General features: G+C 64.8%; 2 protein-coding genes across 3 annotated transcripts in view; both read right to left on the bottom strand.

Moving 5' to 3' along the window:
• The window catches only part of PRRT4 (proline rich transmembrane protein 4), a 29673-nt gene extending 7090 nt beyond the window's left edge, over nucleotides 1-22583 (bottom strand). The window contains exons 1-3 of one of the 2 annotated variants that reach the window (XM_073332353.2): nucleotides 22415-22583; nucleotides 7495-8411; nucleotides 4577-4708 (exon numbers count right to left, since the gene is read on the bottom strand). In XM_073332353.2, coding sequence (XP_073188454.2) covers nucleotides 4577-4708; nucleotides 7495-8365 — 1003 coding nt within the window. In that variant the 5' untranslated portion in view covers nucleotides 8366-8411; nucleotides 22415-22583. Of the gene's footprint in view, nucleotides 1-4576; nucleotides 4709-7494; nucleotides 8412-14451; nucleotides 14623-22414 lie in introns of those variants that run through there. The other variant, XM_073332362.2, reaches the window with a different exon arrangement.
• On the bottom strand, nucleotides 65-1501 carry LOC140907115 (adenylate kinase 8). The gene has a single exon (XM_073332339.1). It carries the CDS (start codon nucleotides 1499-1501, stop codon nucleotides 65-67), a length of 1437 nt encoding a protein of 478 aa, XP_073188440.1.
• Nucleotides 22584-24318: the final 1735 nt, after the last annotated feature.

Below are 24318 nucleotides of genomic sequence, written 5' to 3' on the forward strand. Positions count from 1 at the left end.
TGTTAAAGAAGACGACCCCAAATCCCATTCTGAAAACAACCTGTATTTCCCTGCCCGGCAGGCGCTAGACGGTGCGGAGGGGCAGAGGCCGGGTGAGGCAGCTCTCTATGGACTCGAAGACAGTGTAGGGGTCTTGGTCGGCATTGACGTAGACGGCATCCTCGTAGAGCTCCTGCAGGTCCGCGGCGTGCCGGCTGTACAGATCGACCTGCAGCTCCAGCTGTTCCACCGCGTCCTGGGGCTTCTGCCGCAGGCGCTGGCAGAGCTCCGGGCTCGGGGCCGGCTTGAACAGGTGGTGGTAGAGCTCGCCAGTGACGGGGTCCGTGGCCCGCTGAGAGACCCGCTCCAGGATGGCGTCCAGGGGCAGGGTGAGGAAGACCACCCGGTTGGGGGTGAAGCCGGTGTTGCTCAGCAGCTCGGCCTGGTCCGCGTCGCGCGGGAAGCCGTGCAGCACCCAGCCGCAGGACGCGCAGTCCGGCTTGCCCAGCCGCTCCCGCAGCACCTTCAGGACCAGGTTGTCCGCCACCGGGCACCTGCTCTCGAAATACGGCTTGATGAGCTCCCCGATCTTCGACTTCTCCGCCACGGCCTCCTTCAGCAGCTGCTTGCAGTCCACGTTGACCAGGCCGTATTTCTGGGCCAGCAGGGCGGCCTGCAGGCTCTTCCCGCTGCCAGGGGGCCCGCAGAGCAGGAGCCGGGGGGTGAAGGGGGCAGCCGAGCAGGGCTGGCTCTCCACGAACGTCAGCACCTGGGAGAAGACGTCGGCGCAGGGCTGGTCGGCGTTGACGGTGCGGAGGTTCCCCCGGTAGCTCTGGAAGATGCCCTGCATGTTGCGGTGATACTCCAGCAACCGCCTGGCTGTGGCCTGCTCCGAGCAGCCGTCGGGCTGCACCAGGCGCTGCTCCACAGTGGGGTCGGCCGGCCAGTCAAAGGTGGTGTGGTACACCTCCCTGCTGGCGGGGTCCAGGCGCTTGCCTAGGTTCCTCTCCATCAGCACGGTGTCCGGCGCGTAAAGCACCACCACGTGCCGTGGCATGATGCCGGAGGCCTGCAGCAGCAAGGCCTGCTCGCGGGTCTGGGGGAACCCGTCCAGGACCCAGCCCTCCCTGATGCAGTCCATGTCCGAGAGGCGGTCCTGGAGCAGGCCGACCCAGAGCTCGTCTGGGATCTGCTCCTGCCGCAGCTGGTAGCTCTGCGCCTCCTTGGCCAGCACCAGCGTCTTGTTGGACAGCAGCTTCTGCTGGCTGAGGTACGAGGCATTGAGGTGCTTGCAGAGCCACATGGCAATGGTGGTTTTCCCGGCGGCCGGGGGGCCCAGCACAAACACCCTGGGCACGTGGTCGCTGTCCTGCTTCAGGTGGTCTATCATGAAGGAGATGGGGTCCTCGGGCTGGTGAATGAGCAGCGCCTCCACCATGCTTTGCATCAGCTGGAAGACGCTGTGCTTCTCGGCATACAGGGCCATGGCGGGGGGGATGTGGGGCTTGGCAGCGACGTCCATCTCTCTCCAGCCGCTCCAGGCGACTCCTCGGCGGGATTCCAAACCCGGCCCCGGGTTCCAGGGTTGCCCAGCAGTAGCCTGTGACATCACAGAGCACGGGAGTGGCGGGTGGAAGGCGGCTCCCTGCAGCAAGCAGCAATCCTCAATCGCCCACGGGTGCACGGGCACAGGCTGCCTTCCTGCGGCTGGGCTCCCGCAGGGTACGACCAGTGGTGCGCTGGGCCTGCTCCCAGGGCCCGGGCCAGCGAGCAGAGGGCTGGCTGAGCCGAGCCCACTGGAGCGGGGATTCCGGCAGGGGAAGAGGCAGGTTGGGGACCACACAGCCACAGCGGGGGCTGGAAATCAGGGTGGCGGAGGTGCCAGGCAGGGGATGATGGAAGGAGCAGCGGCAGTGCGGTTGCCCCCGCCATGCCAGACCAGCGGGAGGTCGTCTCCGAGCAGCTGCGCTGCCCTTCCCAGCAGGCTGAGCCAGGGACACGGCGAGACTGCAGAGGTGAGGGGCCTGTCGCCGGCAGAGCTGCTGTCCTCACCCCTGTCCAGATCCATCTGTCACCTCCATGCAGGCGGCTCTTAGCTGGGCTGACGGGCTGCCACCAAGCATTTGTCTGCTCGCTGCGCCCGGGACGCCGCAGGCCCCTACGGCACTGCTGCATCCGCCTGCCTGCACCCGGAAAGGAGCGTGCCGGATGGAGGCTAACACTGCCTGGCACCCGTCAGCCTGGGCACGCAGGGCACGGCAGCTCTCGCTCCATCTCCCCATGGGATGTGACAGGCGGCCCCGGCCCTCTGCAGGGAGCTGGCATGGAGCCGAGTGACCTTCAGGGGCGCAGCTTCTCCGGGTCCAACCAGAGCCCACCGACGGCTATCGCCAGACACTGTGCTGGCCCCACCGGCCGCAGGCCAACGGGGCTGGGGGGGAGTGCAGAAAGGGGGTTGGGGCAGAGCAGGGGCACCCCAGGAGGAGGCAATGTGGGGAACAGGAGAGGGGACGGGGGGAGTGGGCTGAAGGAGACAGTGGGGTTAGGAGGGGCGGAGGGCAGCGGGACTGGGAGCTGGGTAGCAGGGGAGCATATTCTGTGAGCTCTGACCACACTTCATTGCATAACCCTCCAGAGGCAGAACGGTTCCAGCCAGCTCAGCCCGGCCCAGCCCAGCCCAGCCCGGCCCCAGTGACTTTCCTGCTGCTGCTAGATCCCGTCATGGAAAGCTCCCCCAGGGCTGGCAGCGAGGGGTGTGCGGCCGGGAGCCACCCCGGGGGCTGGAAGGGCGGCTTGACCCTCACAAATCTCTCCCTGCTCTGAGACGTGCTGGGTTTCTCCAGCACCGGGGGGCTGATCCCTCTGCACTCAGCAATGGCCCAGCATGGCCCCCTAGGCGGGGAGGCTGGCCAGGACACCGGGGTTCTCTCTCTGGCCTTGTCAGACCAGCCTCTCCAGCAATTGGCAGAAGGAGCCGGCTTATCAAGAGGCCTTGGTCACAGCATGGGGCCCCTCCAAGGCCAGGCAGGTTTGCAGACCCAGCTGCATTCCTCCCTCCGGGCGACTGGCTCCGCACCCCGGGCCTGGGACAGGATGCACCAGGTGGCTGCCCAGCGAGGGCCGTTCGGGCGCCCGGTTCCAAGTGCCAGCCCAGCCCGGAGCAGTGCCCCAGCCAGTCCCCCTGTGCCTCGTCCCCACCCCCGCTCCCCGGCCAGCCCCGCGGCCCCTCCCTGCACTGCTGGGAACCCCACCCAGGCTACAGAGGCAGGTAAAAACATCCCCACATGCACCTGGGCCTTGTGCAACACCCCACCGGCTGTAGGCCCCCTGCAAGCCCCCCACCCCCAGACCTGTTGAGCCAGCTCCTGGGCAAAGGTCCGAGCTCCCCTCCCCCATGTCAGGGAGATGCCGAGATAGCACCGAGCTCTGTGCAAAGCCAGGCATGGCTGAGTCCACCAGGACCCTGCACATGCCCCGCTGGGGCTCAGGGACTTGCCACCGCGCCCTGGCTGGGTGCTCCAGGCCAGCTCAGCCCCCCAGCGGAGTCCAGCCCCAGCAGCGTTAACCCTTTGCATCCCCTACTCTCAGCATCGTGCCCCCAGGGCTGGGGACTAGGGCGAGGAGGCAAAGACCCCCTTGCCATGGGAGGGACCTGAGCCACAGGAGGGCGTGAGCCGTGGGCCCAGGCAAAAGGACAAGGCCCTGGGTGCTCTACAGCCAGAAAGAGCCAGGGGGAGTCCTGCAGCCAGGCAGGAGGCCGGGCCCTGGCTGGGGCGTCCTTGTTTGGACCTGACAGTCCCCGTGTTTCCTGCTGTGTGAATGAGACAGCATGGGGGCACAGGGGGTGAGGGGGGACATGGGGGCACAGGGGCACGGGACGCCCTGGGGCCCAGCTACCTGTTCTGGAGCCGTATGTGTGCCAATGTATACCGGGGGTATCGGGGCATGGGAGTGTGAGTGTTGGGGGATCAGGGCATTGAGGTATCGGGGGCACGCTGGGGGAGTGCTGGGCTGTGTACCGGGGGGTATAGTATGCTGGTCAGTCTGTTTGCTGTGTGTGTGTTTGCTGGGGTGCGTAACAGTGCAGCATTAGGGGTATCAGAGGGGTGCATGGGGAGTGTGTGTTGGGGGGGTCAGGGGGTGCACTGGGGTGCGTATCTGGGCTGGGGTGCATTAGGGTGTGTGTATCGGGGGTGTCTTGGAGTTCACTGGGGTGCGTATTGGGGTGTGTATCAGGGCTGGGGTGCATTAGGGTGTGTGTATCGGGGTGTATTGGGGTGCACTGGGCTGTGTATCAGGTATGCACTGGGTAAGTATTGGGGTGCATATCAGGGCTAGGGTGCATTAGGGTGTGTGTATTGGGGTGCACTGGGGTGTGTATCATGGGCTGTACGAGGAGGCCCATTCTGCGCGGTGGGTGGGGGCACAGGGCTGGGTGGTGGGTCTCCTTCCGTATGTGGCGGGGATTCTGGATGCCCTGGCATCTGCTCAGGCTCCGTGTGCTGGGGACAGGCAGTGGGAGGGACTCAGAGAGGGAGGAGCTGGTTTGGGGGCTGCCCCAGCCCCACAGGACAGGCGGGTCAGCCCAGTGGCTCACCTGGCTCCATGGCACGGGGTAGGGAGGGGCTGGTGTCCTGTGGCTGGTCCCAGACGCTGTCTGTGCTGTTCCTCTCCTGTGGCCCCCTCCTCTCTTGGTGCCAGTCTGGGGGCAGCGTAGGACCAAAGAAACCTGCAGGGAGACAGTAAAGACCAGGCCTGGTCAGCACAGCGGGCCAGGGACCCCCCACATGCACACGGAAAGGGGGACGTCTCGAGTCTGACAAGAGTTGGAGACCCCCCCGCACACACACACCAGGGTGCTCGGGGCCTGCTCAGGACGGAACCGTCAGCAGCAGGTGCCCAGCGGGTAGGGGAGGGTTTCCGGGGTCTGTTGCAGCCAGGCCTGGCTCTAATTCAGCCCAGACGTATGTGACCAATGTCTGGGAGAGGGGCTACGGCCCACAGACCTCCCCCCCACACGGTGCCCCCTGCAGAGAGGCCAGGCACTGAGATCTCCAGGAGCCCCAGAGGGGGTCCTGCCTGGCCCTGCCCATGGCATCTCTCACTTGCTCACTTCTCCGGGATGGGGCCGTGCAGCAGGGAAAGGACGAAAATGGCCCCAGTCCCCCCATACACACACAGGCCCAACCCCCACCCCAGCCCTCCGGTTTTCGACTGGAACACTTGGTCGAAAAGGGACCCTGGCGGCTCCAGTCAGCACTGCCGACCAGGCCACTAAAGGTCCGGTCGGCAGTGCTGTGACACTAAAGCAGGCTAGTCCCTACCTGTCCTGGCACCGCGCTGAGCCCCGGAAATGGCCAGCAGCAGGTCCGGCTCCTAGGCGGGGAGGCCACAGGGCTCCTCCGCGTGCTGCCCCGCCCCAACCACCAGTTCTGCACTCCCATTGGCCGGGGGCGGTGCCTGCGGGCCGCGGAGCCTCCTGCCCCCCAGGCCTAGGTCAGGAGCTGGACCTGCTGGCTGCTTCCGGGGTGCAGCCCGGAGCCAGGACAGACAGGCAGGCAGCCTGCCTTAGCCCCTCTGCACTGCTGACCGGGAGCTGCCCGAGGTAAGCCCCCGCCCCAGCTCCAAGCCCCAACCTCCTGCCCCAGCCCTGAGACCCCCCCACTGCACTCCAAACCCTTCATCCCCACCCCACCCCAGAACCCGCACCCCCACCCAGAGCCCTCAACCCCCCTGCACCCCAATCCCCAAACCTGGAGCCCCTCCTGCACCCCACCGCCCACATCCCCAGCCCAGAGCCCTCACCCCCTGCACCCCAAACCCCGCTCCAGCCCAGAGGCCCCTTCCACACCCTAAACCCCTCATCCCTGGCCCCACCCCAGAGCCCTCACCCCATCCTGCACCCCAAACCCCTGCCTCAACCCGCAGCCCACTCCCACACTCCAAATCCCTCAGCCCCCCTCCCCAGCCTGGAGTCCCCTCCTGTATCCCAAACCCCTCATCCCCAGCCCCACCTAGAGCCCACACCCCCAGCCAGAGCCCTCACCCCCTCCCACACCCCAACTCCCTGCCCCAGCCCGGAGCCCCCTCCCGCACCCTGAACCCCTCATTTCTGGCCCCACCCCAGAGTCCGCACCCCCATTTAGAGCCTTCACCCCCTCCTGCACCCCAGTCCAGTGAAAGTGAGTGAGGGTGGGGGAGAGCAAGCCACTGAGGGAGGGGGAATGTAGTGAGTGGGGGCGGGGCCTCAGGGAAGGGGCGGGGCCTCAGGGAAGGGGCGGGGCTAGGATGTTCCGTTTGGTGCGATTAGAAAGTTGGCAGCCTTACTCGCGCCCAGGCCCCTGACTCTGGGCAGGGGCTGCTAGTGGCCATGCAGCAGGGGGGCTCAGTGTGTGCTGTCCGGGGGGGTTGCCCTTCTTGAGATGGGTCTGGGGCAGGCATCTGCACTGCAACCTCCCCATGAGTGGTGTCACGGGCTCCTTCGAGGGCTGGACGGGCCGTGGGGGACGAGCTGCCCTGTCCGCAGACAGGGCCACGGGGGCCTGCTCTGGGGTCAGTCCCCCAGGTGCTAATCCAGCCCCTTCCGCACCACAGAGATGGAATGAAATCCCTCCCCAGGGCAGGGGCTTCTGCGCTTGGCCCCCCAGAGGAAGGGCCGGCTGCAGCCGGTTCCCCCATGAGAAGCACGGATCATATCTGTGCACACACGTGTACGCACTCCACACAACACACACACACCCCTCCGGATACAAACCCAGCACAACCTCGCACACACGCAGACCCCCCCCCACAGCTCACATGCACCCCCGATGCACACACAGCACAACCTCGCACACACGCAGACCCCCCCCCACAGCTCACATGCACCCCCCCGATGCACACACAGCACAACCTCGCACACACGCAGACCCCCCCACAGCTCACATGCACCCCCCCGATGCACACACAGCACAACCTCGCACACACGCAGACCCCCCCCCACAGCTCACATGCACCCCCTCGATGCACACACAGCACAACCTCGCACACACGCAGACCCCCACACAGCTCACATGCACCCCCTCGATGCACACATGGCACAACCTCGCACACACGCAGACCCCCCCCCACAGCTCACATGCACCCCCTCGATGCACACATGGCACAACCTCGCACACACGCAGACCCCCCCCCACAGCTCACATGCACCCTCGATGCACACATGGCACAATCTCACAGACGCACACACACAATCTCGCAGACATGCAGACCCTCACCCACAGCTCGGTTTAAAAGCCAGGTGCGATGGTTTGCCCAAAGCTCCGCTCCAGAAAAGGTGTCGGGGTGGGTCACTGCCCCGCGGTGCCCGGGAGGCCGGACTAGATGATCACAATGGCCCGACACTGCCGGTACATTAATCTGTGTGGAGCGAGCACTGTGCCCCGGGCTCCTTGTGCGAGCACACATCTAGGGTGGCCGGGAGGCCAGGGCCGCGTGGGGAGCAGAGCAGGCAGACAAGCCCCTCCCCGTACTCACTGGAGGTGCCCAGCTTGCTGGCGATCTCCGAGATCCCTGCTTTCAGGCTGGGGAGCAGCGGGTACTTCCACCTGGTGCCCTGGCCCTTGCCCCCCCTGGCAGGCAGGACGTGGGTGGGGGGCGCGCCCACCTCCCGGTCCAGCCCAGCTGTCAGGTCAATGTTGATCTTGAACTCCAGCCCCTTGCTGCGCCCTCGGCGGGAGCTGGCAGGGGTGGGCTGGCTGGCAGCTGGCAGCATCACATCGGGCTGGGAGCCCAGCACAGGCCGGAACAAGGAGAGCCGGGCCGTGGGCACTGGCTCCAGGAACTCCGACTCGAAGGGGGTGGTGCTCGGCGGGCGCCCCCCGGGGCTGCTGCGGAACTGGGGAACCGGGGAGCCATCCCAGTCTCCAGCGGTCTCGCCCCAGCTCCCGGGGCTGTGGGAAGCATCTGGCGACGGCTCGTCTGCGGAGCCGGTCATGAGCCACCCCGAGCCGGGCGTGGAGGAGGAGCCGGACAGGGCTTCGCCGGGCGGCAGCTCGGCCAGGAAGCGGTTCGCCGGCGGCAGGAAACTGGCGGAGGAGATCGGGTCCGCCGTGTCGGCCGGCAGAAGGTCTGCGAGGGCTGGCTCGGCGCTGGGATCTGCCAGCCGGAAGCTGCCCTGGCTCCACACCTTGATCTTGAAGTTCAGGCCCAGGTTGAGGGAGAGCGCGGGGTCCGTGCCCCTGGCCGGCAGCTCCGACGCCATCAGAGGGGTTTTCGGCAAGGCTCCCTGGGCGGCAGAGGGGGGCTGGGCCCTGGCACTGGCTCCGGTCTGTCGCATCTCAGCCAGGGCCCCCGTGGCCGAGGAGCCCGGTGGCATCAGGCACAGGAGCGGCAGCAGGGCCCACATGGCCCCGGCGTCAGCGAGCGTCAGCAGGAAGGACGTCAGAACAGGCCTGGGGAGAGGTGGCAGGTCGAGCGTTAGTGTCACACCAGGAAAGGCCAGAGAGCCTGGACCAAGGGACCCCAGACGGGCATCACTCCACGGCAGCCGGCCCGACCCCAGGCCCAGCGCATCCCCACCCCACTGCAGCTGGCCCGACCCTGGGCCCAAAGCATCCACCCCCCATGGGCAGATGGCCAGACCATGGACCCCCTGTGTTCCCACCCCACTGCCCATTGAGATAAGGAAATGTTCTTCCACCCAACCCATGATTGACCTGCGGGACTCCCTGCCACAAGATCTCCCTGAGGCTGATGCTCGGCAGGACTGACAGAGGCCTGGGTGTCGATCTGAAGAACAAGGCCATCCCGAGGCACCCCTATAGACAGCACTGAAAACCCCAGCGCCCCATGCAGGGGAGGGAGGGTGAGAGCCTGCCTGCCCCCGGCAGAAGCCCAGTGCTCAAGAGGAGCCTGCCCTGGGGTAGATCATCCCACCATTGCTTGGGGGGGCGGGGAATTCCTGCCCTATCCTCTGGAGCAGCGGGTGCTGGCCACTGTTAAAGGGAGGCAATGGGCCGTGGTGGGCTCTGGGCCAAGCCATTCAAACATCGGCTGTGTGCCCACCATACACAGGGGTGGGAATCCAGGCAAGGTTAACCCTCTCTCGCCTGCCCCCACCCATTTACTGACCAGCCCCCGCTCTCGGCACTGCCCCCGGCCGTCCCTCCCCAGGTCTGAGGCCACCTGCGCAGCAGAGCCGCGGCCAGGAGTGGTGTGTGTCTGTGACCTACTGGGTGGCACAAACACGGCAGCTACACAATGGTATTCCCAGCCCCCAGAGAGACAGCAGGTCCCGGGTGCTCCCAGCTTTCCAGCCCTCCCTCCCTCCCTCCGGAAACACATCCCTCGCTCTGGCTCGACACAAGAAGCTGGGGGACACGTTTCACGGGGACCCTGCCCAGAGTCACATGCTGTGCTGCTGTTCACTTTCAATGCGTCTCGTAACCCTGGCGAACAGCCACAAAACAAAGTGTGCGAATACAGGGCCAATAGCCAGAAACAGCAACGGGTAACTAGGGGTACGTCTACACTGCAGTAAAACTGCCGCGGCGGGCCCGTGCCCGCAGACTTGGGCTCGTGGGCCTCGGGCTGCGGGGATGTTCCACTGCACTGCTGACTTTTGGGCTTGCGTGGCAGCCTGAGCTCTGGGACCCTCCCACCGCGCAGGGTCCTAGATCCCAGGCTGCAGCCTGAGCCGAAATGTCTACACTGCAGTTGAAGAGCCCAAGCCTGAGTCAGCGGGCACCAGCCAGCCGCCCGCAGGGGTTTTATGGCCCTGCAGATGTACCCAGACGGGCAGTACGAGCAATCCCAGGCAAAATCCTGGAAACCAGATACAGGATTCAATTACTAAAGAATAAAAACAGGAACACTTTGCCTGTTCCATTCATTCCCTCTGGGGCACCTGGCCCTGGCTGCTGTCAGAAGACAGGATGCTGGGCTAGGTGGACCATTGCTCTGCCCCAGCTTGGCTGTTCCTACGTTCTTATGTTCTTAACCTATTTACTGCCATTCAGCAGAGTGTTACGGAAAACAGGTCTTGTCAAACAAACCTGATCTCATTCTTTGATGAGCTGACCAGTCTGGTCGATAAAGGCGCTGTGTAGCTGTAATGCACACCGAGGTGTGGGTGAGCACGACACAGCATTCTGATCACACCATGAGCATGGCACAGGATCGACAGAGCGCATGTGAAAGGGATGAAGACCTGGCTAACTGACAGATCTCAGAAAGTGGTTGTCAAAGGAGACTCGCCAGCGAATGGGGGTGTTTCTGGCACTGGTCAACACCTGCATTGGAGATCTGGCAGGAAATACAGAATCGCTGCTGATACAAAGTGCAGACAGCCCAGACATTCACGGAGTGTAAATGAGAAGGCCAGGGCAGTCACACAGAGTAGTCTGGATCACTTGATAGGCTGGCCCCATTCAAACAAAATGGGTTTTAATACAGCCAAATGCAAACTCATACATCTAGGACCCAGGGCTGCCAGCCACACCCACAGCATGGGGGGCTGTGTCGTGGAGGGCAGAGACTCTCCTGCAACCTCAATAAGGATTCTTTAAAATACAGCCAGCTCTCCTGGACTCCTTTCCCCGTCATGTTATTCTCCCAGGGGATCCTGACGATCAGTTCCCTGAGGGAGTCAGTGTCTGCTTTTCTGAAGTCCAGGGTCCATATTCTGCTGCTCTCCTTTCTTCCTGAACTCGACCATCTCATAGAATCATAGAATCAAGTTGCAGTGGGGGAGGTTTAGGTTGGATATTAGGAAAAACTTTTTCACTAAGAGGGTGGTGAAACACTGGAATGCGTTACCTAGGGAGGTGGTAGAATCTCCTTCCTTAGAGGTTTTTAAGGTCAGGCTTGACAAAGCCCTGGCTGGGATGATTTAACTGGGAATTGGTCCTTCTTCGAGCAGGGGGTTGGACTAGATGACCTTCTGGGGTCCCTTCCAACCCTGATATTCTATGATTCTATGAAGCGCACGGAGGGGCAGAGGATGCTGAAGGCTCCGAGGTCACACCCAGGAAGGGGGAAGCTGTGTGAGCTGTGTGTCCGCAGACAGGCTGCTCCCAGAAAGGAGACTGCCCCAGAGTCCTGCCTGGCTTCGTGGGGAGCAGCTCCAGAGCATTGCCCGGGGACTCTGTGACAGCTCCCTTCTGGCCTTAACCGCTATGAATCTACGAACAAAGCATTATAGTCAAGTTGGAGATTTTCACTCATGGGAGCTGCATCTTAGGAATTCCTTGACCAAACGACCCCAATTTTTCACCACAAGCTCCCCGGCAGCCCCTGAGCTGCTCCGCCGATTTTCAGGCTGATCAGAGGACACAGGCGGATGTTACAGAACATAAAAAATTCAGCTTTCAACAGAAATACAGCTGCAAGTGTCACTAGCCCGCAGCTCCAGGCCTCCAGCCTATCCCCCGCCCCTCTGTCTAACCCCAGGATCTGCCTCCTGCACCCCTCCACCAACTCCTTAGCAGCTCCGCAAGTGCTGCCCATCATCATGCCACCCTGAGCCTGGCATTCACCCAGCTCTGCCTAGTGGCTCCAAGCCTGTGGGGAGCTGGGCTGCTGCCAGGCACCCAAACCAGAGCCGCTCCATTTCGCAGCTAGAGACAGATGATGACAGAGTCCTTCCCAGAGTGTGTGTCCATCCGTGTGTGCCCCTGTCCGCCCGTGTGCGTGGCCGCAGAGAGCAGCGCCCTGGGGAAGTGCTCACCCCTTCTGCTGAGAAGAGCCCAGACCCGAAGGGCAGCTCTGTGCAGCTCCCAGCCTCCTCTCGCTCATTAGCCATCACCTCCCCCACCTTGTCTCTCTCGATCCGGGGATTGGCAGGGCTACCCCACGGCACACAGCCCATGCCCACAGCATTCCCTGCCCCCAATCACTGCAGCTGCCGCCCTTCCTGCCCCGAGGCGGTGCCCGGTCTCTGCAGCAGGGCTGCGGTGCCCGAGGGGAAGGCTGGCAAGAGCTGGGCCATTCCTGAGTCCCTGGGGAGGGGACAGCGGCTGTCACATGAGCTCACCCAGGGCAGGAGCTAAGGGGAAGCCAAGGCCCCGCAGGGGGCCAGCGTGACCCCCCCTTCCCCCTGTCTCGGTCACTGCAGCAGCAGAGAGACCCTTCCAGCAGCAGGGAACCCGCCTGCCTCCTTTCCCCGATCCTGCCCCATGGCCTGGACCTCCCCACAGACAGCATGGGGAACAGCATCCAGGAATGCAGCCTCCCTGCCCTGCAGGTCTGTGACCCCCACACACATGACAGCCCACTGCTGTTCCCCGAAGCACCTGTGCCCACAGCCCCGGGCGGGCAACAGAGCCTGGCCACCAGGCAACCAGCCCCTGGCGCTGGGTGCAGGGCCAGGGAGTGACAGCAGCTGCTTCACCAGAGAAGGGGGCTGGCTCCTGTGAACGGGTGCAAAGCGCAGCGGGTAGGGTGACCATACGCACCGTTTTGGCTGGGATAGTCCCTTTTCTAAGCCCTGTCCAGGGCGTCCCGACGTTTTTTTGGCAAAGCTGGGCATTTGTCCCGTTTTCTCTTGCCAGCTGATCATCAGTTTTGCCAAAAAACCCTCACGGGAACGTGCCGGGGAGGGGGGCAAGTAGCAACATCTGCCCTGCATGGAAGGGAGGGCTAAGGAGAGTGGCTTGGCCTAGGACAGCCATGCGCGGCCAGTGGGGGGGTGTAGAGGGGGCGTCAGGCTGGCCCCGGGTGCAGGCAGGCAGCAGGGAGGTTGGGCTCGCACAGGGGGGCACAGGCTGGCCCCGTGCAGTGTCCCATTTTCCCTAGCAGCAGGCGGGGGCAGCCCTGAACAGCTCTGGGGCTGTTCCACCCAGCTGAGGGCAGCAGGGTGGGCGTGTGGGCATGTGTGCACACCCACACGCATGCCAGCCCATTTCGTTGCACGGAAGCCCATCAAAGGCCAGCCCCTGGTAGTGCACCTACCCTGGCACTGGGGGCGTGGGGATTATCCCAGCAGTCCCATGTGCCAGGCGCTGGACACTGACTCCTGGGCTCCCCCCAGCCCCTTGCAGGTCTCCAGAGAGGGGGGTGCTGGGATGAAGAACCCCCTGAGCTTGTTGCACTGCAGCAGCTCTGAGCAACTCTGGACATGCCCTGATTTCCAGGGCATCTGCCAGTCCCCCAGGTTCAAGCCCTAAATTCCAAGGTTGACTGTAATGAATCTCTGCCTTGCCAGCTCCCCATGCCCAGAAACCAGGGGCAACGCTGAGTCTCCCCTTTGCCCCAGACCCTGAAATGCTGGGACTGGGGTCCCATTTTCCAGCTTATCTCCCAGACTGGGAGCCGAGAGTCTCACAAATGCCCTGCCTCGGGGAACTGGGGTTTATGGGAGACCAGACATTGCGAGGCTCTCCATGGAACAGCAGGAGCTGGGGGTGTGGAGCCCAGCCCCAGTGAGGGAGAGACCCAGTGTGGGAGTGGGGCTGGCTGGCTGTTGGGGTGCTCCAGGATACCAGCTGCGAGACTGTGTTGTGGGGTGACTGTCTCTCTGTGGGACAGGATCCAGGCCCTGCTCCGGGTTTGAATCTGAATCCAGGGAACCAATCGGTGGAGAGGGAAATAGTCAGTGAAAATGCAGATGACCTGGCTGGCAGCAGGGAGGAGCTGCTGGGCTCAGGCTACCTGCCTGCCTGTGACCAGACCCCTGGGGCTCCCCGCCCCCCTTGCACACCGGAGAGGGGGCTCACGCTGGCTCTGATGCAGTGAGGAAAGCAGGGAGCTTGCTGCCTACCCCACTGGGACAGCAAGGGCAGTGCTGAGCACAGTGGGAGCTGAGACCCCAGCTGAGTGGGGGCAGACACAGGCAGGGCAGGGGATCTGTGGGGAGTGGCAAGGTGCTGGGTAAGGAAAGTCTGGATGAGCCTAGGCAGCCTTGTGAGCTGATGGCTGTGTCCAGTCAGCAGGGTGGGAAGGCGAGGAGAGTGGAAGATGAGTGTCCCTGGACCTTACCTGTTAGCTGGGTGGAGAAGTGGGACAGTGAAGGAAACGTGCCTGTGTCCGTCAGGGGTATTGACTTGCCTATGGATGGAGCTTCCCTGTCTCCAAGCACAACTCGCTGTGGGAAGCGCACGGAGGGGCAGAGGATGCTGAATGCTCCGAGGTCAGACCCAGGAAGGGGGAAGCCGGGTGAGCTGTGTGTCCTGCAGACAGGCTGCTCACAGGAAGGCGACTGCCCCAGAGTCCTGCCTGGCTTCATGGGGAGCAGTTCCAGAGCATCGCCCGGGGACTCCGTGACAGGGTGCAGGGGGCTGCAGGTAGGGGGTGAGGGGCTCTGGCAGAGCTGGGTGGGGAGCTCAGGCCTTTGATAGCTGGGGGGGCGGGGGTGTTGATGGGGATTGGGGGTAGTGGAGCGCTGTGGGGAGGGACAGGAATAGCAGGGAAGCTGCAAGTCCGGATCCAAGTGTGTTGACAAGTTTGTGACAAGGCCTAGAACAGCGACTCCCCCTCAGGGCGCCCTGAACTCACTCTTGATGCAGGGGGATGTGACAGGTCACCTCAGCAGACAGAGAGGGGTCGAAACCAAGCCCAGCCCAGCACGATCTCTGCACCTCTGAGCACAGCCGGCTCACGCTGTGTGCCTGTAGGGGGTTTGTTAGCTCCTGCTATCTGTCGGTCTATTAACCCCTTCGCCAGTGATAAGGTGTCTCTCTGTTCTAGCTTCTTGTAAAGCCTCAGCTTGGTCTGACAATCCGCGCTGAAGTTCAGCAAACTGGGCCCGTCGTTCTTCAATTCCAGCCATGGTCGGGTCTGGACCAGGCCCGGACAGCGCTGTCAGAACTCAACCAGTGAACCAGTGGGGTGGACCCTGTGGAAAGGATCCTGTTCGTGACACCAGTTATGTAAGCGGGGGAATAGTCCCGCTCTTGTGGGGAACTTTCCTGGCTTCTGACCTACCCCAGTGAAGTGGGCTAGCGAAAGGACCTGAGTCCTCGCTCCCACTTCCTTTACCCAGTGGCCTCCCTGCCCTGGAGGACTCCCCTTCCACTCTCCTGTCTGGCAGAGTCCTTGTAACCCCACCAAGGCTGGGGCCAGGATTCCTGGGGGGCTCGACCCCCAACCCTGCTGCGGTCACCTAGGAGAGGGGCTAGGATGTCCCCACTCCGGGGTATTCTCTCTGCACTGGGCACTTCTCTGACCCACTGACCATTACATACAATTTGAAGCAAATGCAAGTTATTTAATCAACAATTAATTTTAAAAAGAGTAAGGGAAAATGGGAAAGGTTAAAGGAAACACATCAGCCCGCTCTGTGGCAGGGAACATCACAAACAGTGTCTCTGGAACGTCAGGGCCGTTCACAGTCTGCTCCTGGTAAGTCCCAGGCCCCCTGCTCCGGCCCTGGCCGTGCTGCAGGGATGCTGTGGGTCGGACACTCGCTCTGGTGGTGGCCGCACGCTCTCAGGCTCTAGGTGGCAGGACCCTTCTGCCCTGTGTCGCCCCCACCCTGTCGGGGTTACGATCCAAGCCTGGCCTGCAGAGCCCCTTGGCTGAGGCGTCTCCCTGTGCGGGGCCCGCTGCCCAGGGTCCCCCTCGCCCTTCCCAGCTGCTCACCGCACCCAGCTCCGGACAGCTCCAGCCCCAGCCCCACGACTCTGCCTCAGCACGGCTGCTGCTCTGCCTCCAGCTCCCTGGGCTGCTTCGCTGGCCCCTCTGGCTCTGGGGCTACAGCTCCGCTCCCAGGACAGGTCTGCTCTCTCTGGGCCGTGCCTCTGGCTTTGGGGCTGCAGCTCTGCTCCCCAGCTCAGCTCGGGCCCCTGCTTTCTCCTTAGCTTGGCCCCACTCTATCTGACTCAGGCAATTCCAGCTCACACGGAGGAGGGGACCTCCCTGGGCTCCTGACTCCCTGATTAGCCTGCCCGCCCTGAGTCACGGAGTCCCCAGGCGATGCTCTGGAACTGCTCCCCATGAAGCCAGTCAGGACTCTGGGGAAGTCTCCTTTCTGTGAGCAGCCTGTCTGCAGGACACACAGCTCACACAGCTTCCACCTTCCTGGGTCTGACCTCGGAGCATTCAGCATCCTCTGCCCCTCCGTGCGCTTCCCACAGTGAGTCCGCCCAGGCAGGGTCCTGGGGAAGCCAGAGGGTCCTGCACCCCAACTTCGCAGTCAGACGTGACTCTCAGCCAGCCAGTAAAACAGAAGGTTTATTAGGCGACAGGAACATGGTCTAACACAGAGCTTGCAGGTGCAGAGAACAGGACCCCTCAGCTGGGTCCATTTTGGGGGTCAGTGAGCCAGACAACCCCATCTGCACTTCACTCCATGTCCTAGCCAGCCCCAAACTGAAACTCCCTCCAGCCCCTCCCCCTCTGGGCTTTGTCCCTTTCCCCGGCCAGGAGGTCACCAGATTCCTTTGTTCTCCAACCCTTTAGCTCTTGTCTTGGAGGGGGGAAGGGTCGAGGCCATCAGTTGCCAGGAAACAGGGTGTCGGCCATTCTCTGCGTCCAGACACCTGCACACACCGGCCCTCTAGGGCTCTGCAATGATCATACACCCTTACCCCACCCCCTAGAGACTTAAGAACTGCCTAGGGGAAACTGAGGCACCCCCACAATATTCAGAGAAAACATTAAGAACAGTCCCACTTCGTCACATCCTGTCATTCAGGCTGACCTGGAGCCTCTCCCCATTGTTCCTAGGGTCTATCAGTCTCAGGGTCCTGATTTCCCATAGACCCTTCCCCTTTGAGTACTGGGAGCTAGCCAACCAAAACACCCCCACTGAATGTTAGTAAGGGGGCAACAGTCTCCTTACATGTGCATGCGTGTGTGTGTGTGCACACAGTGGGTGTGTCTGTGGGTGTGAGTGTGTGTGGTGGGTGTGTCTGTGGGTGTGTGCACACGGTGGGTGTGTCTGTGGGTGTGTGTGTGTGTGGTGGGCGTGTCTGGGTGGATGCGTGCACACGGTGGGCGTGTCTGGGTGGGTACATGGTGTATGCACACGCGTGTCTGCCTCACATTCACCCAGCCCTCTTAGCCTCCTGCTTGCAGTGGACGCCCTCCCCCTGCACCCACCCCCCACTGGTGGGTCTCACGGGAACTCCATGGAGCCAAGCCTCCGTCCCTGCCTGGAGCCGACTGCCCAGGGTGGAACCCAGCCCTGCCCCTCTGGGCTCCTCCAGCCCGGCATCCTCTGCAGAGCGCGAATGGGATGGTGGCAAGCAAGGCTGACCTTGCGACTCAGACCTTGACCAGCACTCAGAGGGGGGCTGCAGCCCCAGCAGTCCTGGGGTCTCCACGTTCTGGTCCCTGTGTCACCCAGTGCAGGGTGAGCCAGGTGCACAGACCCCTTGGGGCTGCTGTCTGTCCCCCGAAACCGACCTCCCCGCCAACACAGCCGGTGCCTCCCCCAGCCCCAGCCGTGCTCGAGCCGGTGGCCAAGCGACCCTGCAGCCAGGGGGCGCGCGGAGGAAGAGAAATCAGCAACAGCCACCCGCCGGCGGCTCCAGACCTCTGCACGGAGCGATGGCGCCCACAGAGACCCCCCCCATGACCCTGCCCAGCCGAGCCAGGCTCTCCCCAGACACAGCGGCAGCGAGAGGGAGAACGGTGCCCGGGGCTCAACCCTCAACGCGATGTGCGACCCCAGCCGGGGGGGGGGGGGGGGCAGGCCTGCCCCAGACAGAGCCACGAGGTGCCCGTTTGCCTCGCTCTCCCAAGTCTAGGGCCCTCCAGGCTGGGGGTCAGCAGGTGCCTCTCCCCACGGCGGGATATGTTCGTTCCTGGCACCGCGCCCAGGCTGCTGCCCTCCGCTCCGACGGGATCAGCATGCAGGGGTGCTGCCCCAATCTTTGTGACAGGCCCTGTCTCAGCGGCGTCCCATCACGAGCAGTCAGACGGCAGCTGCCTCCCGGCGCCTCGGCGTGGACAGATGGGACATGACAGGGCCCAGCGCAGCCTGACCCCTCTACGGGCAGCGACTCGGGGTGCAGCGCAGCGGGGACGGTCAGCCTGCCATCCCGGCCGGCCGCAGGGACCCACTGGGCACACAGCACGCTGGGACACTAGGCTGGGCTGCAACCCATCGGGGGGGGGGGGCGGGTACAGACGCAGTCCTGCGAGACGCTGCCCCGCAGTCAGGGTAGGGCCGCAGAGTGACAGGAGCCCACGGGCAGGAACCGGAGTCTGGACACTGGACAGCGCGGGAGGAGACCCAGCCCCCAGTGCTCCACAGACCCCCCCCAAGCTCCAAGCCCCCCCATGCCCCACAAATTCCCCCAAATGCCGGCCATTCCCTGTGCCCCTCAGGACCCCCCCCCAAACCTCAGCCCCCCTGTACTGCACAGACTCCTCCCAAGCCCCAGCCCCTCTCGGCTGCCCTATGGGACTCCCCCCATCCCTGCCCCTCCTTGTGCTACAGCCAGTGAGTGGCATCAGATGAGCAGAGGGACTGGGAGACTGGCCTGGCAGCCACGCCCGCACACCAGTCCTGCCCGCACTGGCCACGGCCTTGTCCACATCTCTGTGGCTGGCACTGTCCTTCGGGGCCTTGTGCAATACTGCCAGCCCAGCCGGGTCGGGTCCAGCTCTGCCCTGCGACACGTGAGCAGCCCACTCGGTTCTGGCACCTGGCGCGCCCTGTAAGCCCAGGGTTTGCCGCAGCGCGCTGCCCGGCTCCCCAGCTGCGGCAGGGCACCGTGGGGAGAGGACGCTGGGGACACAGTGGGGAGCAGAAGGAATGCTTGGTTGGGGCGTGGTAGGTCAGAGGCAGGGGGCAGGGTCCGCCTGCTGCGGCCAAATCTCCCAAGGCCTGATCGATGGTCCCCTGTGACACGCTGCCGGTTACACGGCGTGCTCGATGCACCATTGTGCACAGAGTGTGCGACAGACGTGCAACAGGCGTGCATGCTAGTGACCCCTCGTGGGGGGGGGGAGTCCTCAGTGGGCCAGGAACAAGAAGCAGCAGGCCAGGAACAAAGCGTGCTCTGCTGTGGGGACCCCAGGCTCCCCGTGAGCTCAACTGGTGCGGCCTGCTCCTTCCTGGGCAGTGCCTGGGCCTGATTCCGTGGCTCGGCCCTGGGAACCGGCCGAGTTCGGGGGTGCCACTGTGTGACATGCAGGGGAGACGCCTCACGGAGGCTGCGGGACACAGACAGACCCTCTAGCTCCCTCCCTCCCTCCTCCCCAGACTAGCCCAGCCCGGGCCGCCCGCTGCCCCCGCGCCCTGGCCTGCCAACTCCATGCCGAGGATGGGGGCAGTTGCTGCCTGTAGGGCCGCGAGAAGCCGCGTCGGATGCTCTGGTGAGAACCCCAGGGGCTGCTGGGAAACCAGGTGAGGACAGGGGCCCAAGGGAGACACAGGAGCCAGCAGGGGGCTGGGGGGCATACCTGGAGATATGGGCACAGGTGCCCGTCACACCCGCCTTTGGCCCCTATCTCTGTGTTGGGCTGGAGATCGGGGCAGACGTGCAAGATGTTAGGGCCACACCCCTAGGCCACGGCCCTTTGGCATCCACTCCAACAGCCAGGCCCCGAGCCGCAGGATGCTCCACCCGGCGTCCACACCCCAACCAGCGGAGCAGGAAATCCGAGCCCAGCGGTGCCCGGGGAGCAGCCCCTAAAGCCTCAACGGACCAGCCTCCGGGCGCAAGAAATCAGACACATCCCTGCTTGCCGCCACCCCCCTGCGGCCCTGCACAACCAGACAGCAGCAGCAGCCCAAATCAGGGGGGACCTGGGGGCTCAAAGCCCCCCCACATGCCTGAGCCCAGAGAGCGGGACGCTGGGACACAGCAGAGCCAGAGACGGGACCCAGACACCAGGGAGCGGCGGGGGACAGGACCGCGAGAGCAAATGGACCCGGCACCCAGGGGCTCCCGTGGAGGGGGCTGGCCCCACCCGCCTGAGCCGCAAGGGACCATCGCTGCCTCGCGGTGGCCCAGCTGGCCCATGGTCGGGACAGCGACGCCCCGGCAGGAAGCCACGAAAGAGCCGTGCAGGCTCCCCGCAGCGCGCAGGGCCCAGCCCGCGGCCCCTCCAGCCGGGCCCCGGGCCCCCTGCTTCTCTCTGCCGGCCCCTGCCCTGCAGGTCCCCTGCGTGTCCCGGGCACCGAGCCACCATGACGGGGGCATTTACACACACCCCGCGCCTGACACCACACCGTGCTGCACACCTGCACATGCCGGCACACAAGCACTCTCACCCCGTGCGCACACCCCCGTCACACCCACCCCACAATACACATGCACACACCCCGTAAACCACACACACAGCGCACCCCCGTGACACCCCCACCTCAGCGTAACACCCCCAGTCACACCTGCCCCATAACACACACCCCATAAACCCCCACACAGCGCACCCCCATAACTCACACACCTCAGCGTAACACCCCCCAGTCACACCCACCCCATAACACACACCCCGTAAACCCCCACACAGCGCACCCCCATAACTCACACACCTCAGCGTAACACCCCCCAGTCACACCCACCCCATAACACACACCCCGTAAACCCCCACACAGCGCACCCCCGTGACACCCCCACCTCAGCGTAACACCCCCCAGTCACACCCGCCCCATAACACACATACACCCCGTAAACCCCCCACACAGCGCACCCCCGTGACACACACACCTCAGCATAACACCCCCCAGTCACACCCACCCCATAACACACACACACACACACCGTAAACCCCCCCACAGCGCACCCCCGTGACACCCTCACCTCAGCGTAACACCCCCCAGTCACACCCACCCCATAACACACACCCCGTAAACCCCCACACAGCGCACCCCCATAACTCACACACCTCAGCGTAACACCCCCCAGTCACACCTGCCCCATAACACACACCCCGTAAACCCCCACACAGCGCACCCCCGTGACACCCCCACCTCAGCGTAACACCCCCCAGTCACACCCGCCCCATAACACACATACACCCCGTAAACCCCCCACACAGCGCACCCCCGTGACACACACACCTCAGCATAACACCCCCCAGTCACACCCACCCCATAACACACACACACACACACACACCGTAAACCCCCCCACAGCGCACCCCCGTGACACCCCCACCTCAGCGTAACACCCCCCAGTCACACCCGCCCCATAACACACACACGCGGAGCGCACCCCCATAACTCACACACCTCAGCGTAACACCCCCCAGTCACACCTGCCCCATAACACACATACACCCCGTAAACCCCCCACACAGCGCACCCCCGTGACACACACACCTCAGCGTAACACCCCCCAGTCACACCCACCCCATAACACACACACACACACCGTAAACCCCCCCACAGCGCACCCCCGTGACACCCCCACCTCAGCGTAACACCCCCCAGTCACACCCACCCCATAACACACACACGCGGAGCGCACCCCCATAACTCACACACCTCAGCGTAACACCCCCCAGTCACACCTGCCCCATAACACACACCCCGTAAACCCCCACACAGCGCACCCCCGTGACACCCCCACCTCAGCGTAACACCCCCCAGTCACACCCACCCCATAACACACATACACCCCGTAAACCCCCCACACAGCGCACCCCCGTGACACACACACCTCAGCGTAACACCCCCCAGTCACACCCGCCCCATAACACACACACAGCGTAACACCCCCAGTCACAAAGCGGTAGTGACACCACACAGCATCACACCCACCCCGTGTCACACACTTATACACAGAGAGCATCACGTTACCCCTCCCCCCACACCCCGTGTCACTCCCCCCCCCAGTCACACGCTTTCCCGAGGCGTGTGGACAGCGGCGCCCGGCCAGCCCGTTCCCGGCTCCCCTCCCCTGCGTCACGCCAGGGGGACCCCAGGGCTGGAGCGAACCCGGAGCCCGCTCAGCCCAGCGCTGCCGTGGGCGAGCTCCAAAACCACGGGAGGGGGCGGTGACCCTGAGCGCCCAGACCCACATCCCTCGGCAAAGGGGCAGGCCTGGCCCCCACCCCGGGATGGGGGTCAGGTCAGGGCTCTGAGTCCATCCAAGGCTCCGGGCTGGCTCTGTGCAGAAGGTCCCCAGCCGTGTGTGAGCGCGCGTGGTTGTGAGCATGGCTGTGTGTGCGCGCGCCTGGCCGCGTGTGTCGGCGGCGGTGTGTGACACTGAGCGTGAGCGTGGCTGGGGGGTGGTTTTCTCGCCCCCCCCCCCGCGGCTGCTGTCCCTCGAGCCTCTCTTAGTATCGCCTGCACACACCGCCTCACTCACGCGTTTGCTTGTGCACTCACACACACACTTGTGCACGCACACTCGCGTGCCCATTCACGCTCACACACGCCCCCCCTTTGCAATGACTGTCTTGAACGTGCAGGAAATACCAAGAACGGGCTGTGGGTTCCCCCGGCCCCCGCCGCCCCCTTTCCCCGAAGGTGCGGGGGAGGAATCGCCCTCCCGGCCTGGGGGGGTCACGCGATCGCCCCCCCCCCGCGCGGAGCCCGGTCCCAGCGCGCGCTCACCGTGTGCCGGGCCCCGGCAGGGACCCTCCGCCCGCAGCGACCCCGGCCTGTGCCGGCGCGGAGCAGCCCAGCCTCCGCCCCCCGCGCCGCCGCTCGCTCCCCGCCGCTGCCGGCGACTGGCCGCCGAGCGCCCCGGCCCCGCGCCGCCGCCTCGGCTCAGCCCGCGCCCCGCCCCGCCCCGCCCCGCGCAGCCCCCGGGCCCGGGCACGCACCCCCCCCAGCCCTGCCCGCCCCCACCCCCCCGGGCCCGGGCACGCCCCCCCCGCGCAGCCCTGCCCGCCCCCACCCCCCCGGGCCCGGGCACGCCCCCCCCGCGCAGCCCTGCCCGCCCCCACCCCGGGCACGCACCCCCCCCAGCCCTGCCCGCCCCCACCCCCCCGAGCCCGGGCACGCCCCCCCCGCGCAGCCCTGCCCGCCCCCACCCCGAGCCCGCACCCCCCGCGCAGCCCTGCCCGCCCCCCCCCCGGGCCCGGGCACGCACCCCCCGCCCAGCCCTGCCCACCCCGAGCCCGGGCACGCACCCCCCGCCCAGCCCTGCCCGCCCCCACCCCCCCCGGGCTCGGGCACGCACCTCCCGCGCAGCCCTGCCCGCCCCCACCCCCCCGGGCCCGGGCACGCACCCCCCGCCCAGCCCTGCCCGCCCCCACCCCCCCCGGGCTCGGGCACGCACCTCCCGCGCAGCCCTGCCCACCCCCTGACCCCCAGCACGCACCCCCCGCCCAGCCCTGCGCACCCCCAGCCCTGTGCACACACACCCCGACCCCAGGCGCACACACTCCTCACAGCCCTGTGCACACACACTGCACAACCCACTCTGCCCTGCCCAGGACACACACACTGCACACATCTCCAAGCATGCACCACATACAGCCCTGTGCACACTGCATACCCTGCCCCTCACAGAGCCTGCACACCGCATATCCTTACCCTTAAACCACGCACACCCACTACACCCCACACCCGGCCCTGCACACCCTCCACACGTGTGCACACACATTCCACCCTGTGGCTCTCCCATGTGCACAGCCTATCCCCACGCACACCCTGCACACACACGCCTACACCCCACCGCAACCCCCAGCCTTTGCACACGCACACCTTGCCCCCCACACCCACGTACTCACACACTGCCACGCACACTGCCCTGCACACACACACTGCCCGCTGTCGCACACACCCTGCACACACACGCCTACACCCCACCCCCACCCACCGCAACCCCCACCCTTTGCACACGCACACCTTGCCCCCCACCCACTACGCACACTGCTCCCTGTCCCACACTCTGCCCTGTGCACACCCCCCCACCTCACACTCTTTTCCTACTGCACACCGCACACGTACGCACACCTGCACACACACACAAGCACACCCCCTCCTCCCGGGTGCCCCACACCCTTCCTACTAGAGTACCCCAAGGGTGCGTGGGGAGGGCTGGGCTGCGAGGGGTTAACCCAGCTCCCTGCTTATCTCGCAGGGAACTGGCCTCTGTTTAGTGCAGCGGCAGCCGGGAGGGATTTTTACCTGCTCATGGCAAAGGAATCCCTGGCCTGGTGGGAGGGGACCGAGCCCGCGCCTGGATCACACTCACGGGCCCCTGGCAGACTGGCTGCTCAGCCACAACCACCAGCGGGTGTCTCCATGGGCCCTGGATGGAGAGAGTTAACCCAGGGCATCCCCACCTGCTAGCCAGGCCTCTCCTCCAGCCAGGGGCCAGGCTAGTCAGCCGACCCCGGGGCCCAAGCAGGCAGGAGCGGACCCGCACCAAGGACGGGCTCTTTTCCCTGGCCCCGTGTGTGCCGGGCTCCCTCCCACTGCATGCAGCTCTGGCTGGGGCATGGCACAGCACAGTGTGAGTAGGAAACCGCCAGGGCACATGGACAGGCAGCAGGAGCTGGAAGTGG

The sequence above is a fragment of the Lepidochelys kempii genome, chromosome 1 (genome assembly GCF_965140285.1).
Source record: "Lepidochelys kempii isolate rLepKem1 chromosome 1, rLepKem1.hap1, whole genome shotgun sequence".
Lineage (NCBI taxonomy): Eukaryota > Metazoa > Chordata > Testudines > Cheloniidae > Lepidochelys > Lepidochelys kempii.